Source organism: Ictidomys tridecemlineatus, chromosome 7 (genome assembly GCF_052094955.1).
Source record: "Ictidomys tridecemlineatus isolate mIctTri1 chromosome 7, mIctTri1.hap1, whole genome shotgun sequence".
NCBI classification, from domain to species: domain Eukaryota; kingdom Metazoa; phylum Chordata; class Mammalia; order Rodentia; family Sciuridae; genus Ictidomys; species Ictidomys tridecemlineatus.
The window spans coordinates 121,661,082-121,681,643 of NC_135483.1; the positions used below are offsets into that span (position 1 = coordinate 121,661,082).

The 20,562-nt window shown below is 40.7% G+C and overlaps 1 protein-coding gene across 1 annotated transcript; it reads right to left on the minus strand.

Annotated features, from left to right (window-relative positions):
- Nucleotides 1-648: 648 nt before the first annotated feature.
- Nucleotides 649-19,965, minus strand: Rnd3 (Rho family GTPase 3). The gene is made up of 5 exons (XM_005315812.5): nt 19,516-19,965; nt 18,926-19,013; nt 7,554-7,663; nt 4,215-4,349; nt 649-2,775 (listed from the first exon to the last, which is right to left on the minus strand). Exons 1-5 carry the CDS (start codon nt 19,663-19,665, stop codon nt 2,524-2,526), a joined length of 735 nt encoding a protein of 244 aa, XP_005315869.1. The 5' UTR covers nt 19,666-19,965; the 3' UTR covers nt 649-2,523.
- Between the last annotated feature and the right edge of the window lie 597 nt (nt 19,966-20,562).

Consider the following 20,562-nt stretch of genomic DNA (forward strand, 5'->3'; position numbering starts at 1 on the left):
GGCTTGTGGGGACCCTGGCTTCCCTCTATCCCAAGCTTTTCCATGCTTACTTTCCACTTTTTGGGTCAGTGGGAAAGATTGTATGTTGTTCTGTGCTTTTAAAAAATGCTACCACCATAAACAGATAGTTTTTGTTTTGCTTTTTTCTTCCCTTCAACTATTTGTCACAATAGCAGGGTCTTGGGTCATGGGTGCATCTGGCTGTTGTGAATAAGAGAATACCTTGCAAGGCAGATGGCTGGGTGAAGGACCAAGACTTTGGACCCCAGAGGAGAGAGTAGCAATCAGGCTCACACATTAGAATTCAACCTGTGACCTGAGACCATGTCATACTGTTTTATTCTGAACTTCATTGAATTTCTGTACTTTCTTCAAGATAATTCTAGGCAGTATCATGACTTGTTCTGTTGATCAAATTGCTCAGTCTAAGCATTAGCCCTGTTTACTTCTTGTCATTTGAAATTATAATGAAAATCTCTTATATACATGAAGATTTATTGTTCTCTGAGAAAGGACTACTGTCCCCAAATCCAACTAATTCAGGAAAAGTTAGGACAGATTCTGTAATCATCTCTAGACTAAAGAACAAAGCTAAACTACAAAATCAGGAAGTGGATTAAGTAAAGACAGAACACATTTAGACAAAGACATGGTTACTTTTTTATTTGAAGGAAAAAAAAAGTATGTTTAATAAATACTGCGGAAACATTGACCAAACAAACGTACAAAGTGACTTCAACATTAAAAAAAAAAAAATGCAACGCAAGTTCTGCTTTATAGCAGTTATAACTTATTCTCTTTTTACAATATTTAAATACAGAAAGCACTTGCCAGCTATTTTGTAATACTGCCCAAAGCATAATGCTGCATCAATCAAAGCATATATTATGTTGGTAAAATGTCTGTATTTCGTGGGAAATGACTGGAATGGTATTTTCTTGCAGAGACAAAACAAAGTGCTTGTAAGACACAGAACTGAGTGTTGTAATTACCTTAATCTCCTCTCCTGCCACAACTTAATGGGAGCACAGCTTCAACACTTCAAAAATGAAGCATTATATCATTGGAAGGAAAGCTTGTTTTCAACAAGCGCCAACAACAAACAGGTTCAATCAGGTTTACTCTCTGAAAGAATCTCTAAAAGGAACTGGTCAAGAAAATATCTGTAAACTGGTTTAAATGCTTATTATTTTATGTATCAACAATCAAGTTTTGAATATGGACCCTGGCTGAATCTGGTTAAGTGAGGTTTACCCATCACAGTCTAGAAACAGCATAGTGTTACGTCAGGACTGACATTATATAATTTTCTACTAGGGATTCTCTAAAGCTTGGGTAAGTGGGTCCTTCTCAAACTGAGGTTCATTTTGGGTCCTTCTCAAACTGAGGTTCATTCAAAGAAAGTGAAAGAAAATGCAGATCATTAGAGGCTGCCCAATTTTGGAGCTTCATCCCCAAATTGTCCTTTTGCTTTGTATATTTGGTAACTTGTTCCAGACAGCTTTACTCACAAACTGTGCTTTCTGTTACTATTCCTTCATTATCTCTCCTGGTGAAAATAGTACCTATACTTCTCCCTTGGATCATTCTATGACATCAAACCAAGACAACTTTTATTTGACTTTGCATTTTTATCAAAGTTGGCAAAAAACAAAACAAAACCAAAAAAAAAATCACACACCCTCTTTTCTAAACAGCACACAAAAATATTACATTGAGCAATTTACCACTTGTTAATGACAATCACAATGATGAACAGAACCATCCGACTGAATAAAAAATCAACACTTTTTTCTATTTGATCTATGCAATCTGTGCAGTGCCGGTCTACACATCTTGCAAGGCTGCGAAAGCCTTTCTTTAGAACCATCTCGCTCATCAGCCATCTTCAGGAAGGCAAGATTTCAAAGCCTCATGAAGTTTTCCTCTGGAATCCCACGGGTCCCGATACAATTTCCATTTTAATGATGAGCTAAGAGGAAATTAGATCACATCCTCTAGAAAACTAAACGCTAAGGTCACAGTGCCAGTTCCCCAACGAGGACGGTATATTAAGATATACTTTTGTAAAGGAGATTAAAACGTTTAAAAATTAAATCAAAGTAGAGATCCATGAATAGATTGGAACAACAACAACAACAACCAAAAAAAAAAAAAAAAAGCCAAAAAACAAAACAAAACAAAAAAACCGCAAGCACCATTCAGAGTGTGATTTTTCTTCTTGGTGGTACTCGCATTCCTCCTCCTCTACCTCCAGAGCATTTGAATCTCACTTTTTTGGCATATTTTTCAAGTCACACTTCAAAACTCTTCAAAGTATTCACTTCTCACCACTCGGTCTACATGCCGAACCTAAGGACAGGATTCCAAAAAGAGGGGCACACCCTTGCAGGGGCCTCTAGCCTGTGGGACACGTGACTTTGGCTGTGCACTTCACTCGACTTCAGCTTTTTTGTTTTGCTCACGTTGTTTTTTTTTTTTTTACACTAGATTCCTTTGTCCTCCTTAAAGATAATGCAAGTTTCACATCACACTACAGCTCTTTGCTTTGTCCTTTCGTAAGTCCGTAGCAACTGCAGAGAGTTCTGGTCTGCTAGGCATGTGTGAAATCCGCTTTGTGGCCCTCTGTGATTTGTTCCGCTTAACGTTTTTATTTGTCTTATTTACACAGGCCAAGGTGGCAACGTGGAAAATGTCTCTGACGCTATTTTCTGACTGTAAAGCTGAGCATTCAATGTAAGTAGCCGCTCCAATCTGTTTGGCCATATTTGCCCCCTGAGAAGCAAAAGAAGGGATTTTAATCAGCAATAAGACTTTGGAGGAAACTTACAAAGTATCTTCTGAGAACACACAACAATCCTGCATTGTCAAACGTTTTCTACCGTCAATGGAATTTTCCAACTGTCTTTACAAAAAAATAAAAATGCTTTTTTAAAACTGAACGACTTTATTACTTCATAAATATTTGCAGTCAAGATCCAATTCTGAGATACTCAATTGTCACTAGATACTGCTGTAGCTCCCCATGGTGCTAAAGGCCAATCCAACATCACTGGGTCACTAAGAGATGAAGGCTCCGATCAGCAAATACTTAATGGTGAAGCAGGAGAAGAGCTAAGGAGGGGACGAGTCATCCTATCAAATGTAGTTAAGAGTCACTGGTTCATAGGTTCTTCCAGGGTTTACAGAAAAGCATAGAAGCTTACTACTAGAACAAGTCAGCGCAAGATCACGAACCCAAACTTTGCACTTTCCACACAGCTCTGGCAGGGGCAACATAGCCTCTAAAGCCCTCATGGGAACTTGCTTTCTAAAACTCTTCCTGACTATGAGTGGCAGCTGAAGCTAGTCAACAGGTTGTACAAAACACAAGGACAATGAAGGAATTTAAAATCAATTTCAAATAGAGTAAGTTTGTGTTTGGGTTTGAGGGCCAAAATAAGTTGAGAAAAGGATTCGTAGTACTTTGACATCAGTTACTTTATGAAACGTAAAATAGCTAGTTTCTAAATGTGGTTGATTCTAGCAATATACACAATAATAAGCATGTATGCATAATCAAAATGATAGATGAAGAAGATGAGAGTATTTTTTTTTACTCTTTTGTGGTGCTGAAGATCAAACCCAGGGCCTTGGGTATACTGGGCAAGTGCTCTTCCAGTGAGCTACATCCACAGTCCTAGATTATAGTATTTTAAGTGATGAGTACTAAATGTCATTCTAGCTATTTCAACACAAATTCTCTTTAGAATCTGACTGTGGGCTTTAGAGAATGAACTTCTGGAACTGGTTTTCCTTTCTAAATACTTATGGGAAACCCCTGTAGAAATGATGCATCTCTAAAAGACTGTTTTATGGAGTTGGTCTACTTTACCTGCAACTGCCTGTTTTAGTATTCTATTGGGCTGCTACGTGTAAAAAAAAGAGTACCTCTCTTAAAGAGAACTATTGATTTTGACTACATTCTCTCTAAAACTACTAAACTTAAAAACCAAGGGGATTGCAGAGATACACAAGGGTAGCATATGATCAACCATTTATGTACTCAGATATCATGTAATTAGTCTACTGAATGACAGGGCATTTCACATACCATAGTTGACCACTGGCTGAGTCTTTAGAAAAACAGTCTTTTTTTTTTATTTATTATGAGTGATATTCCATTTCTTTCACTCTTTCTGAAATCTACTTTTACACACTGACAACATACATACCTGGTCATATGACACTGGTGTTTGCCTGTGATTTGAGAGCTCTACCAGTGTACTAACATCCGTCCGCAGATCAGACTTGCAGCCGACCAAGAGCATTTTAGTATTGGGACAAAATTCTTGGATTTCACCTTTCCACTGTGAGGGGGGGCAAAACCAGAAAAAGACAGAAAATTAACAGAGCACCTCTATTCACAGAGTGAGAACAATTTTTCTACTGGCAGACATTGGAAACGGGACTTTCAAAAGGACATTAAAATGAATGACACCTCAGATAAAGAAGCAAACTTGCATTTATTTTCTAAGTAGATATTAAGTTTTACTACTTTTAAAAGTGGATCCATTAGGGAATGTCTAAGTCTATTATTCCCTCTCTGTGACTCATGTGCTCCTACAATAAGAGGCTTATTGGGTGTTGTCTAAAGGTAGCCTCAACAATTTCTTAATTTAGGGGTATCTCTTAAAAGATAAAAGGACCTTAAGAATAATTACAATGAGTGGCCGTGTCCTTAGATGTATTGAGTGGGAAACTTTTAGGTAGAAGGCTGGAAATCAAACACCAGCATGCACTCACTGGCTAGTCAGGGAAGATTGACACATGCCACAAGTGTCAGGATCCTGAGCTGGAATTAGTAAAATAAGTGGGAAACTTTTAGGTAGAAGGCTGGAAATCAAACACCAGCATGCACTCACTGGCTAGTCAGGGAAGATTGACACATGCCACAAGTGTCAGGATCCTGAGCTGGAATTAGTAAAATAACCTCCTGCCTTCAAGGAGCTTCTATTCATGTGGCTGAAAGAAGAGATGACAGCATGTCCATTTCTTGGGCTATCAACAAGACTGGTCCTATAGCTCATTTGCCTTTGAGTTAGTTTATATTTTAATATAGTTCAGTTTGACTGGTTGGTTCATGACCCAACCAAAATTATTAGGACCTCCAGAAATGTCTGGCAGGGAATGTTAACTGTACTCTTTAAAAGCAAGCTGTGGTTTCATTTCCCGGGGCTTTTGCTCTCTGCCATCAGGACAGAAGTCAGGGATTCCAAGTGTATCCACAAGATATCACTGGCTCTCAGAGATGAGGAGTTAAAAGGGGCTTAGGCTCTTCCAAATCACATTCACATATCTGCCCTAAGCACTCTAAGAACGATTGTGGAGATGACAAAGATGCCTAAGACATAGCTGTTTCTCCCAGAAAGGAATTCACAGAATAGCTGGGTTGATGAAGAAATGCATGATAAGAGGGACGTCCTGCAAGAGTAACTCGAGAGACCACCACGAGGCAACCCCAGGTTTAAAGAGGTGCTTTGGGCAGTGGACTCTAGTTCAACAACCAGTTTATGCTCTGATGATTTTTTTCCCATGATTTCTTTCCAGAAATTGTTTAGGAGAATCTACCATGGCTAGGTAGCACTGGCATTAGAAACAGAGAGGAAATGGATGATAATAGACTTAGACATTCCCTAATGGATCCACTTTTAAAAGTAGTAAAACTTAAAACTTCAAACTCTCATTTTTTAATGGTACAGAAGTCAAGTCATCAAATACCACAGAGAAGTATAAATTCATAATGATGAATTGAAAATAAGAATAAGAAATCTATCTTGCTTTAATTCACACTAATCTCTGTGATATTCATAGACTTCAAGGACTCAATTAATCAAGATGAACCACAGCAAGAGTTATCCTAAGTCTCAACCCTAACACAAATCTAAAATGCACTCAGTAATATCACTAAGGCCAAAGCCACTGTTCATTTGGTCTTAGAAGACAAAAGCAAAAAAAAAAAAAAAAAAAAAAGCCAGGAGAGAAAGGCTTTTCATTATAAATTATGCATAACCTGATACTACATCAAGTAAAAAAACCCAGTAAATAAGCAACCTCTTTTATCTACAGACAGACCCAGACATGCCGTGATGTTGATCTTCAGCTGCGTAATGACTCTGGCCTCCCTCTGCATGTCTAGCAATTGTTTATAAGCATTAAAGACAGGAAAGGTGTATTCCTGCCTGAATCTGACAAAACATCAGTCCTATTTGTGTTTGATATACATTACTTAAAATTGAGAGGAGTTAAGTTAAAAAAAAAACAACAAACCTTTGATCTACTCAGAAAGTCACATTTCCACATTTCCTTGAGCTATGTTTGCAATGTTTAGTAAAGATAGAGGGATGAGAACTTCAAACCCTCATTTTTTAATGGCACAGAAGCCAAGCCATGAAATACCACAGAAAAGTATAAATTCATAAAAGCACAAAAATTTCAAATCCCACCAAAAGTAAAAAAACCCAAAATAATCCAACCCAAACAAAACAAAATAAATAAACAAACTCCGGTGTCTATCTTCCTCAACCCCTTCCATGCTCACTCTGATTGGGACACGTGGGAACCACTTGGCTGACACCACCTGGCTCTCAACATCCTGTGTCTAAGCCACAGTGCATGGAGGCGGGGTGCTCTACCAAGGTTCTAACCCTGAATCCCCACAGCACTTAATCCAAAGTTGAGAAAAGAGGTTGTGGCTAGTCAATGCTGCCCCATGAATGCTCACACCTCTCTAACACCCACCTGAGGCCTGAGTCCCAGGCTGGTAGAGGCCAAGGAACGTCTCTTCCTTCTGCTGGCCTCCTTATGACCTCTGTGCATCCTCAACTGGCTGCTTTCCTTTTGACCTCCCCCTGGTCCCTTTGGTATGAAGCTGCCTCAGGTTCCTCCTCCACTACAGAATCTGCCTTATCTCTGCCTCCAGAAACTGGGAAATGTGATAATGTGCAATGTGTTTACAACTATTGTCTTGATTAGGATCTGACACACCTAATCATAACTCACATTGTCCCATGTCTGGAGACATACCCATATTTCTCCTATACCAGTCCCATTTTTGTTTCTAATAGATAAAATCATGACGGAAACATGGCTTCTTTATTAAAGAATCTTACTATTGCATTCAGTTCAATACCTAAACTGAGGTCAAATATAAATCTATAATCTAAGGCTTAATCTGTCTGGTAAATGAAAAAAGGAGAAGAAAGGAAGATAAATGATAGTACTCAAATATAACCATTTTGAGATGCACCATTGAAAGAAAGAGGAAAGATGGAAAAGTTTTAAAGGATATTTTGTCTCAGAACTTTATGAGAAAAAAAAATTCAAGCAGATGTATTATCAAAAATAGTGACGCATACATGTGGGAAGCCTGTTTTGGTGTAGCTTTTCTGGTGTTTTAATTACAAAATATAAGGTAAGGAACTAATTAGAGTCTTGGAGCTCCCCAGCCAACCACAGGTTTCTGCTTTAGGATTGCTTAGCACAGAACTGTGTCACCCACTCCCAGCACTTGCCTTTTTAAGGACACTGTCCAGGGTCTCTGGTCTACTGATATCAAAGCAAATCAGCACGGCATCAGAATCTGGGTAAGAGAGGGGGCGGACGTTGTCATAGTAAGGAGAACCTGAGAAGAAACAAAAGACAAACAAAAGTTTCAGGTTAAAGTCCCCTGTGTTTGTCATACATTAACTCTCTGCTTTTGACCTAAATCCCTCAACTGTCATTTTGAGGCACCACTCCTAATTCTTGGGAAAGAAAGGCAAACAAATATACAAAAGCCCTGTAAGTAGTACATTCATTTCTATCAGAAGATGAATGGCAATTCACATGTATCTGACCTGAATCAGAGAGTAGGACCAGGATCTTAAAGTGAAATCTACACAGTTCAAAGACTAGAGGCTGAAGGCACCTGGATGAAGTGGGGTGGCACCTGGGGCCAGGTGTCCTTATGTGCAAATCCACCTCCACCATGAAAGTGGGAGGGAGTCAGGTAGCCTCAGGTGTCTGTGCTCTGATTCGTCACTCATAAAATGAAGATGGATGACAATATGTCTATCTGGGATTTAAAAAAACACCCAGGTAATGCCTGGCATTTAATAAAGGATCAGGAAATACTGACTGGGATTACGGTGGTGGTGGTGTCAATTTTGTTAAAATCTGAGTGCTAGCAAGCATCTTAAATAGAGCCCACTTCCTGGAAAGGAGTCCAAAACACAAGATTTGCCTGATATTCAGACAGGGGCAAGAGGGGGAGGAGCCGGGTAGGTTCAACCTAGCAAAGAGGACCACACTAATCCAATGGCCTCTTATCTCTAAATTACAAGTTTGGTTAGGTCTTTGACCTTTGAGATTACTGACTTAAACTTATTCCCAGACCCTATACAGGCTTTCTTCCTGTTATAAACAAGGAATGCAATAAATTCCATGCTGGATCACATCATTTTCCCACACAGATCCACCTCCAAGAGTGATGCTGAGGCACAATACAAGGATCCTGGCTTGAGTCAAATCCAGGGTACACGAAAAGTTCATGCCACCAGACAGTTTAATTTAACCACAGAACTCTCTGGTCGTTTAAGAAATTTCTTTTACTCCTTTAAGAATTCTGAAGGATGGGTAATTAAACGAGGCCGGTAATTACAAAGCGGTGTGGCTATAAAATTAAATACAGCTTGCCGATTGCTACTTTTTAAAGAAATTGCTTTCAGTCTACTGACATTTCACAAACCTCACATGAAAACCAGCTCACCAAGCAAACACGTATGCACATACATATTTCACTCCAGAGCAAAGAAAGAAAACTGAAAGCCTCCAAAGTCTTTTTGAAACTCTCTTTCACTTTAACATTATTTTCCATTTCCAGAAGAAAAACATGACATGTTGTCCCCTGATGAATCAAAACCTCAATAGTCAAAGGCAGGAGAAGGGAAAAAAGCTTTAAAATCATCTTTTATACTTCTATTAAAATCAAAAATTTCAGAACCTTGTTCTTGTTACCTAGAAGTCACCGTGTTAGGACACCCCATTTCATGTCCACAGTATCTGGGTCTCAGACATTGACTATGGAAACCCAGGCAAAACTGGCTTTCTCACCAGCTGCTTTTAGGGGTACAGAGTAGTAACTTGAACTAGATGTGTCTGCAACCAAGGAAGAGTGTCCCAGGAATCAAGAAGAAAAGTGAGAATAAGCCAGAGCCTGACAACTGAAAGATATTTCCTCAAAACTTAGAGTATAAGTTTTAAAGTTTAAAAAGTAGAAGCATTTAAATATTAAAATCATCAAAATGAGGCCATCCCTGAAAATGACAACCTGTGGCTACCACTTAAAGAAATGTGAGGTTACAAGAATAATTCACAAACAGTTCACCCATTTTTGAGAGACAGCAGAAATGAGCTAGCTTAACAGTATTTATGGATATATTGGTATCTCTATAGTAATGCGGAAATGCAGGCGGTCTTTATGACTTTAACATAGCTCCTGCTGAAGGCATCAGGGCATCTCTTTCCAAATAGTCAGAAAATTCTAGATCACAGAGTGGAAATGTAAACACAGGCCATGTCTTAGGAGGGTTTCTACTGCTTTTGAGAGTTAGCAAAAGATGACCTGACTCTAGACCCATAGTCAAAACTGTGGACAGGGCTGTCCAAAACCTAACCAGACTTCAGGAATTCTCCTTTTCTTGGAAGTTATTCACATAAGGAAAGATAACTCTCTGGATACCTTCCAGTCTCAAGGGGACCTGAACTTGAGGACAACTCTCTACGGGTACCTCACTTCTTCAAGACAGGATGTTGTAAGATATGAGCATATGCCCCCTTAGTCTGGCATCTTAAGACTATATGATATTGTAGACCACCTTTTCCAAATGCAAGAATTAGGAAAGGTGGTGGAAAAAATCCAAAGGGGACAAAAGTCATTTAATTAAAATTGGGACTACCAGAAAAACCCAGTGAAATGATTTGAACATCCAGGTCACCACATGGCTGACTGCAGAGAACAGCCCACCCTCTGTAGGCTGATTCCCCTCCCCCACCCATTTTATAGCCACAAAGGAGATCTGGCTTTGTGTTCAGCCCTCTGTCACAGGCTGGAGACTCTGCTTGCAGAAATCAACTGAGCCAGCTTCTGTGCTTAGTGAGCGTGTGCAAATATCTGCAAAATTTAGACTCCAGCATGATTTTTCAGTGAAACAGATTTCTTAAGCTAAGCCAAATTCTCATGGAAATTGGTTTTTGCTTTTGTTTTTATTTGGTTTAACAGTCTGAATGACAATACATATGTAGTGGAAAGGTTCATGAGAAATAAACCTCGGGGCTTGTGGGCATGAACAGGTAATTTAAAGGCTTTCACAAGATCTAATTAGCAATGACACTTTGATCTGGTACTATTACTTCTGTTAATAAATGTGCTGCTTTTGGATCATCAAGAGTGTCCAAGGGTACTAATAAAACTGATCCCTGCATTTATTAGTTTAAGTATAATTTGTCTGACCACGGACAATAAGATTCACTCGACATTACAAATAATAAAATAAAAAACTTTTCATTTTAGTTTTTGATAAGTTAAGGTTTTGTTTTGGGGAGGTAGAGGAAACTATTGCCTTTATTTTTTTTTTCATAGCAACAAAATGGATACAGAATTATAAAAGAATCATCCTACCAGGAAAGATTTAACAATTCATCAGCTAAAGAGGAACTTCAGGGGAAAAAAAAGTCTTGTGTAACTTTACAGTGTTTACTCTGAGCTTAACCACTTTGAATTCTCTCCTATGAAGCCCAAGCTACTGCACAAAGAATGCAAAGCAAAGCTGGAGAGGGCCTGGTAGTCCCAGGCCTGTGCAGGCTCCCTCCTAAGCCAAGAGAAGAGGAAGAGGAATCCCAGGAATGCCCATGTAAGTGAGAAGCACCACAACGAAGCAGAAATGACATCTAAGGAAGGGGGGCAAAAGTAAGTCAAGAAAGCAGGAACCACACCTGCCCTGACTCCTGCATTCCTCCAGGAAAAGTAGTCCAACACCACATGAAGCCAAGTAACAAAGCTTTTATAGACTATTTTTTTAAAGATACACATGAAAAGCTTTCAAGCTGCTAACTGTATAATCACAACACGTGAAAGAGAGCTGAACATATTTTACTATGTAGCCAAGTATTAAACTTTAACTGCACTACATAGTAGGTACTGTGTGCATGCAGTCTGTACTCAAGGACCTAAGAATGCACTACAGTTAAGGTCTAATAAATCTGGGCATTGAGCTTTGCTCCTCAAATAAAACTTTTTCCTCAGCATTTGGAACAGGCTTCATGCATATGGAAATTCTGAGATGCCAGCATCTCTCTTGTACTCTGTGAAACTTTTAAGCCCACAGCACTGTTTCATGGTCCTTTCTAAGTAACCTACCAGACCATCAAAGGGAAAACTACAGGAAAATTCATTATTATTAAAAGAAAAACCACATTGCATATTCAAATTGTTATCTCCCCCTCCTCCAGCAAAAACATATAGTTGAAGGGTTTTGTTCTGGTACTAGAGTATGTCTGCTTTGGGGATTCTTAGTTGCTCAAGTTTGCAAACATCAGCAAAGTCCTAAAAGGCTTTTGAAATTGCAGTTCTACCCATCTTTGTCTTCAAGATCATTAATTTCAGGTGAGAGCAAAATTTCCAGACCAAGAATAGTCACAAAGTGCCTCGCCCAGAAACTAATTCTTCAGACACATACCTACCTGTTGAAGTCATCCTTTTACAGAGATAGAACACACCATATATGTACATAATTAAATGTATATGTCAGAAGATTCATGCCCAAAAGGGAGGCTTTATGGACCTTTGCAAAACAGGTTCAAACACTGGGAGGCTTTAGATGAATCTAAAAACAGAGGATTCTTCTTGTTGAATATTTCATAAGTCTAGCTTCTAAGGCTTGAACCTTAATTTGAAAAGCATCCCTTTTCTCCATTAGAAATTCCTAACAAGAACAGCAAGTTAGGGATACTGAAAGTTTTTGGCAGAGAATATATATTAACTTTTGTTATTTTTAGTGACTACCAAAGAGCACATCTGTACCAAATAGCAGCTAGCGTGACACTGCATGATCTGCCCAATTATTACAAGACTGCGCTTCCTCATGCCATCTCTACTCACAGTGAAAACTTCAAATGAGCAGCAGTTCAAGAATGTGAATCAAGTCTGGACAGAACTTTTATATCTGGCCCAGTAGAAGACTCTTTTTTCCTCTTTTGCCAACTGTTGACACTTCAAATTCCATGCCTAAAGTATGCCACAAACATTCCCAGGAAGGATATTTTATTTGTTTCTTCTATAGAATCAGACTTATGTTCTGAAAACTTGTGGGCATTTATGTAATGCTATAAAAATTGACACAATATGTTCTACTTCTGGCGAGAATGAATACACACAGTTGAATAGAAAGGTTGAAATAAAATTGCTATTTGGGGGCTTTAAATAAAACATTGGCTTTAAACTCCTAATCATATTGAGATACTTAAAAATATAGAAGAATCAAAATATTTTACTAGTGGTGGAACCATACATGGTGAGTCATAAAACTTTACGGATAAAAGTATGTAGGCATAATTTTTTGAAAATTACATTATCATTCAGTAACAGATTGAAGCTTTTATGTTTCATGTGATATATGAGAGTCAGATTCCTTAGAGTGAAGTCCCATGAGTGAATTCCCCTTTCCACATACTATGTCATCAGGCTCATTTTTCAAAATCAATGTGCACAACACCTGGTCAAACTCTGGAGGCAACTCACATTCCATGTCAGTGAAAATTTCTGTTTTTGCCAAAGGGGACTCTGAGAAATTTGCCAATATAGAGTAATTGAAAAGATACTTCAAGGACGCCAGAAAAGGACTGAGGTACAGTTAACTCATTTGGTATCATAGCCCACCAGACATCATGAACTAACTGGAGACAGTACTGGTCCTTAGTGTCATATTTACATGCAAAAGAACTAGACTAATAAGGAAACGTGGTTATTTCATATGGCATCAGAATGACCAATCTGGACAGCTCACTGAAATGTTCAAGTTAGCAAGAAAACAGATTGGAAAAACTAGTACAAACTAGGGTTTAAAAAAAAAAAAAATCTAATGACAGACTAAGACTTAGGAATTCACACCTCCTCCTCTCTTTTGGGGAGGGTCCATGGTCTAATGGAAATTATTACATGGCAAACAAATCTCCAAAATGCAGCATTCTGTATTGCTTATTGGAAACCACCAGCCAAGCTGTTTTGCCTTATCCTACATCTCTTCAGAACGTGAACACCCAATTTAAAAACTGAACCTGGTTTTGAAACCCTAAGCTCCCAGTGATCATTACCACTTAAAGAAAAACCTGATTTTCTGCAATTTTATCCTGGATATTCACATCACCAACACCCATGCTTCTATGGTTTCTCTGTAAATCTTACTCTCTCCCTTTCTCTACAAAGGTTAACTTCAGTTGGAATTCCAAACTTACAAATCTTGTTTTCCTTGGTAGCCATTATTGTAAGCATGTTTTCAAGTGGGAGGGGTGTAAAGACTCGAAACCTGAGTCAGGGGCCTGGGCTGGTCCCCCCGCCTTCAGCAATCCTTTGGTTCTTGTTGCTACTTGGTGAATCCAGCTCTCAAAACTTTAGGCTCACTCTTAATGTTTTCCCATGACCTCCATTTGTCCTGTGCATATTCTCAGAAGGATGCCAAGCCAAGAATTCCTTACCCTGTTAAGCTCCAGTTCACTAACATTTCTTTCCATCTAAACTCCTTACACCTAATCTGGACTCCTTACCTGTTTTCTTACATTTCCTTGGAAGAACCTGAGTATTTGTTATTTTATAGTCTCCCATTCTTCTACCTCTCTAATTTATCTTCTCACTCTAACCAGACTGTAAGCATCTTGTGGGCAAAAGCCACCCTTTCTCAGGTGAGTAACAACTCCTGGTCCCAACAACAGCAGCAGTATATGTGCACAGTCAACCAACCAGGTTGACTGGCTTTGTACAAGTCTGTAATTGGTGCCAAGATGTATTCATTTGTATGTTAAATCACAAAAAGTATATGGGGGGGGTGCGACCAGTGATCTTCTTGCAAGCCACTTTTCTGGATTATTTATATACTTATCTCCAAAGTTGCTGATACACTTCCATTCCTGTTAAGAAATATTTCACTAGAACACCTGTCACCCTTCTTCAAACTTGATAAGCTATAAATTTAATAATAGAGATAGATTTATGTTTATAGAGAGATTTGTCTTCAAAGTGAAGTCATTAAGCTATTACAATTTTTCTATCCTCCCTGTTTCTATAAGTATAAAATTTAAAGAATACCACATTCTCTGTTAATGATGCTAAAAAATATTACAGGAAGTGCTAACTTTAGCCCTCAGGGCCTAAAAGAAGCTCATAACATGACAAAATTCAAAAGAGTATTCATGAGGCATAGTTCTAGTAGCTGAATTGAATATTTTAAAACTAATAGTATGCCTTAAATAATATGTGCACTAACTTGCCTTGGTTAAAAGCTGGCTCGAATGGTTATTACTCCTTAAATCATATGTGCTGAAATTACACTGCAATCAAACCTCCTAGAAAAAGATATGGTGATCCTTAAATGACTAAGTTTCTATTATTAGTAGGGATCTGGCTTCATACTACAAATTGCTTCTATGCTTGGCAAATGTGGCAGATTTTGAAGCACAAGATACTAGAATTACTTTGGTCTCACTTATCACTCTAAAATGTTGAAATCATTGCCCACTGTTTTGTAGACACCCATTGGATGAATCTGAAAATCATGCAGAGCACTTCTGCAATGATTAATAAAAATGTTTATAATAACATTTGTTAGCAAAATGAGAAAATATGGATCAAAGACTATCTTTATGAATCTCCTGTTTTAGATAATTCCTGTGGCACCTTTTTGTTTACTTTTGGGAAGGCTGGAGTGAATCCAACTGGCAAAGTGCCATTTGTGGTTGCTTTAACTGGCATGTGCCTGGGGGCGGGGGTGGGGGGGGGTTCCTACCCAAAGATGATCTAGAGGATCTATAAAGCCCTAGGAAGCTGATAAGAGAAATACATTGGCAAGCAGGTGGAATAGGGCACTAGAGCTCAAAATCTTAACAATATTGGGCTCCTTATAGGTTGACCATGAGCTATGCCAAATGGGGAGTCTCCTTCTCCCCAATGCCCCACTGGGCTGAACAGGCAGTAGGGCAGGACTATGTTTTAATTAACAATGTATCCTACAGCCTGACAGAGGGCCTGCTGATAGCAGATGCAGGGAAAAAAAAAAAAAAAAGAAGAGAGGGAGAAAGGAAGAAAATATTAGGTCTTAAAAAGGTCTTAAAAATTTTCCTTTTTTTCTTGATGCAAAGACATCCCACATTATCCTACTTTCATTTGATCTTTCCCATATTTATATTGGCAGAGTTTTGTTTATAAATGATCACATAGTTGTCATGAGTTATGAGATGCTGAGCAATTATAAAGACCAGATAAGAAAAAAAACTGCTTCTGTCTCCTAAATGATTGCCCCTCTGGTAGGAGGCTGAACAAAATAGAATACCATGCAAAGGACAAAGTTTGTGGTATCTGTATAAGTAAGAGAAATAAAGTGCACTCAATTTTTCCAATATAAAGCCCTTCTCACAAAGTTCTGAGAATAAAAAAAATTGACAATTAGGACTTTACAGATTAGTCTTGGGTCTTTTCTCCAGAGTTGATAGCAGTTGTAAAAAAATAAATATATCAAGAGACATAAGGTATATGCAAATATTTTCACAACTTGAACTATACAAATGTCTTCAAGGGCAAAGAAAATGCCAAACTTTTGACAAAATAATAATAATAATAATAATCCTGTTCAGAAAATTGTGATGTAAAGCTTGAGATAAAGTGGGCAAATTCTGAAAGTTGAAATGGTTAGTTGTTAATGCAATGGTTCCTGCTAGATGTATTTTATTCATGAATGACAAACCACTTTTAGTGTAAACAGGCTGTTCTTAGAATACAAGCAGCGCTTGGTGACTGTTTAATTAACTAACAGCTCACAAAATACTGCAATATACTTCTAAATAATTCTCTTTTGCCTCTGTTTCCAAGTGTATATGTCTAAGTTCTAATTAAGATTTCATACTGGAAAATTTTGCATTTTAATTATTTTGTAACCACAGTTGTAAAACCTTTACATTTTGTTAAGCATGCATAGGTTTTTTTGTTTCACTAAATAAAAATACAAGTGATTATTCCACTACTGACTTTATTTCAGGTGATTATCTTTAACTTGATGAAAGGCAATATTTATAAGTTACCATTCTTAAAGCACAGGTAATTCAGTGTCAGAAATGTCAGAAAACCTCATCTCCTTGGAAACCATGCATATCATTATTCATCTGCTCATTCATCAGATTTTATTGGGTGACTACTGTTTGTACAAGGCATTCTGTTATGTGTGTAGACTATGAACTGTAAAGTTTTGTTTATGTCTGAAAATATCTAAAGTGATATTTATCTGCATGCTTGAAGAACAGCTCCAACTATAAACTGTGCATATTCTGTTTATTTTCTAGCCTTTAAAAAAAGGGCCTCTTCTCTCCTAAAATAAAGTCCTTTTTCCCCCCTTTGGGCACCTAATCTAAAATCTCTGTTGGTGGTCTTGTGACTCCTGAAGCTTGAGACAGGGATGCATAACCTAGCATTCCTATAAGCCCACCCATTCCTTCTCCCTATCCAAATAAGTCTCATTCCTAAATTCACCAGGAAGCCTGGCTCTGCGCAAAACCTGGCTTGCTTTGTAGGCTGTGGAGAACTCCATCATAGGACTGCCAGATCCACTGGGACTAAGAGCTGAAGCCAACCAACATCCTGGGAAACAAAAAGCCTTGCCTGCCCAGTGTACTAAAGCCAAGAAGCGCATAGCTGGGACAGACTCTGCCCATTATCTAGCTCAGTGTCCTCTTTTTACAAAAGATGAAAATGAGACCCAGGGAGGTAGAGGATTTGCACACAGAAATCCTGGTAACCAGGAGCTAAATCTAAACACAGCTTTGTACCAAGGACTGGATCAGATCCACTGCCCCACCCCATGCCTAAATAATTCTTATCAAGCATTAGGTCCAAACAGGATTGGGTGGGGGAAAGAGTTCTGGGGTTAATTACTGGTACCATACCAGCTGTCCTGCCCACTAGGCAAACGATTTCCATGATATATCTTGGAATTGGAGCCCATTAGTGCTAGGCTGTGAATAATTCTGATAGTAATATTGAAATAAAAAACCACTGGAATTTCGTCCATCAACACCTTTTCGATAGTATCGAGTCTGTGTGGGCAACCCCCAATACACAACACTAAATATGACAAGGTCCTTGTTCTGCTGCCCTTGGCGCAGTTCAAGGAAGAGCCTGACTCTCCAGGGGGAAAGTAAACCGGCCCTCCTCACTGCAGCAGTGAGCCTCTGGCACCCACCGTGAGAGGCGCTCGTGCGAGACTTTTGCCTTTGTGCAAGGACTGCCTCTGGCGACCCTGTCAATCTGGCCTTTTCCTCTTGCTCTCTAACGCCCCACGTCTTTTGGGAGCTACAGAGATTCAAGCCCAGAGTTGTGGGAAGCTCACAGAAGCACCTCCACGAAGCCACTCCCAGCTGAGCCCGGCTCCACCTCAGAGCCTCCCCGCCAGACGGCAAAACCTGCTTGTTGGCACTTGTGCGCGCCTCCTCGGTAGTTTCGAGTAGGATTTGGCAGATCAGTCCACCAGCAGATCAGTTCCCTATGCGCAGAGGCCTTTCCCTTGCCTTGCCTGGTGGCTTTGCTCCCCTAAAGACACCCTTTCAGCAAACAGCAATCCCTCACAGCGGAGCACTGCTGACCAGGAGTAGAGGATCCTAGTCCCAGATACTCAGGTTGTGCCCCCGCCCCCACCGACCTTGACCCGGTGCAAACCCCTAAGGTAGAGGGCTGGAAGCCTTCCCACTGGCGGGTATTTGACCCTTTCTGCCACCACGAGACAGGTAGGTGGATGGGCACAGGGGAAGGCAATAACCCGAACTTGAACCCCAGACCTTTGAAAATAACCCACCACGAAGCCAATAATTCAAGTAGACAGGAAGGTCAAAGGGGAACAGTGCTAGCTGCAGCTCGGCTGGCAAACGGAAGGTGATGCAATAGGGGTAGCGAGGGACTGGCGTGGTAGAGGTGAGCTGCGTGATCACTGGGAGGGCTAAGAGGAGATTGCGTGCCGGTGGACGCTAAGAAAAGGGCCACGGCGCTTCCAAGAGGCCAGTCTACTACCGGGCTCCCGCGCTGCCCTAGCCGCCAGCGCATTCCTCGCAGTAGGCGTCATGGGCGCCGGCAGCCGTTTTGCACGTTACTCTGCCCCAAGCGCGGAATCCGCTTGTAACCGCATTGCTCCGGGGATTTTCTTCCACCTCCCCCTCACTCCACCCCACCCCGCCGCCAGAGCTTTCCGCCTCCTAGCCAAACATCAGGTCACATTCAGTAGGGGCGCCCGCCTAGTGCCAGTGGTTCCACAGGGGCGCGCGCACTCCCCCAGCACCGAGCCACCTTGGCAGCCCGGAGACCACTCGGGCAACGCCGCAAGAATCGACCATGCCGGGCCACCCAGCCAGGGGCGACTCCAACCTCAGGGTCACCCTGAGGGCACACAGCGCTCCCCTCTCCTTACTGCCACCCCTCTCCCCATATTGTACCCCGCCCCCACGCAGAAAGGATAAAATTTTCACCCAGCAGGGGCCGTGAGAATCCCTCACAGGGGCAAAATTAATGGAAGGGCGCAGAGAGCTGGTGGAACGAGCCCGCCGTGCACCCCGCAGCGACTAAAAACCCGCCCCAAGCGCCACGCGGTCCGAAGACTCTTACCCGAAGTGTCCCAAAGGCTCAACTCTATTCTTTGTGTGTCGATTTCAAAACTGGCCGTATAATTCTCAAACACTGTAGGGACGTAATTCTGGACAAACAAAATGGACAGAAGAGGAAGGAAAGGGGCAAAGAGGTTATTTTTTAAAATACACGACACCATCGAACACTGAAAATATCTCCTCCCCTAGTTCCCAAAGGAAAAAAGGAAACACGCAGCGCGCACTTACACACACACACACACACACACACACACACACACACACACACAAGAAAAAAAAACCCACACATCAGACTACACACTAAACACGTGGACTCTGTCCGAAACCCTGTCGGCCCCATCGGCTCTCGGAGACAAGCTGACCCAAATCTTCCTACCTCGGGCTCTGCACACAGAAATGAACAAGTTTCAGGAGCTAAATAACCCCGTGTGCAGGCGCGTCCCAACCCCTGAAACGCTTCCAGTGCACTTTCCCATTCCGAGCAGTGTGAGCAGTGGGGAAAGTGGGAAAAGGTGAGAAGCAGGGGGAAGAACCTCGAGAAGGGGTATCTCATGGGTTGCCTCCCTAAAAGCCGAGGCTTGCCTCACTCACCTCGGGGAAGCAGTCCTTGGCGAAGACGTGCAGCAGCGCAGTTTTCCCACACTGACTGTCTCCCACCACTACTATCTTGCATTTCACGTTCTGGTTAGGATCCATGATAGATTTACTGGATAGTTTCTGGCTGGCTCTTCTCTCCTTCATTGATGTTGCCTTATTTTCTCTTGGAACAGGAATTTTCTCTTAAGAAGAAAAAATATATATTTCTCTCTATATAAAAAGCATATATAAAAATAAATCGCAAGGCTAGTGGGAACCCCTGAAGCGCAACGCGGACGAGGAGGAGAACGAGAAGAGCCGGCTCGTTACTCCCCTCCAACAAGTTTTATGCCTGACTCCACACCGCGCCTCCCAAGTCCAATTCCGATCTGACTGCTTTGTTTCACGCTCTCTGCGCGGCTTTATACGCCCAGCCTTCCAATCCTCTTCTTTCTCAATGAGAGAAGGAAACTGATCCGCCTCCTCCCCTTTTATGGAGCCTGGGAGCGAGCGCTGTAGCGTTGCTTGCGGAAAATGTAAGCAGCGCGCCCTCTAGGGTGGCTGTACAGAATGGATCTCAGAGCAAAGCTCTGGGACAACTAGAAGACCCCAAGTAGGATTTTCTGAACAAGTACAGAAGGAGGCTGAAAATGGATATCTGTGCACATCGATTTGTACTAGAATTCCTTTAAAGATGTTTTCATAAGTGATCTTCTCCAGAAGCCTCATGAACTTTTTTTTGTGAGAACATAAGTATTTCCCATTAAAGTCAAGGCATAGTTACAAAACATAGGAAGCAAATTTTGGGTGCCAAAGGGTTAAATGGTTGTATTACAAAGAAAATTAAAAGGTCAGTGTCAGGTACTTAGGCCATGGAACAATAGCTAAGCCAAGCTGTTTCAGATGCAAGAATTGGTTTGCTGGGTCACAGTAACAGGCTGGCTTCTGAAACCTGGCAATTTCAGTCGTTCAAGAGAAAGCAGAAAGGTTTGCATGAGTGGGAAGAGGGAGTGGGAGGGGAGAAGAAAGAGAGGCAGAAGATGCTTATAACTGAGGCCACTG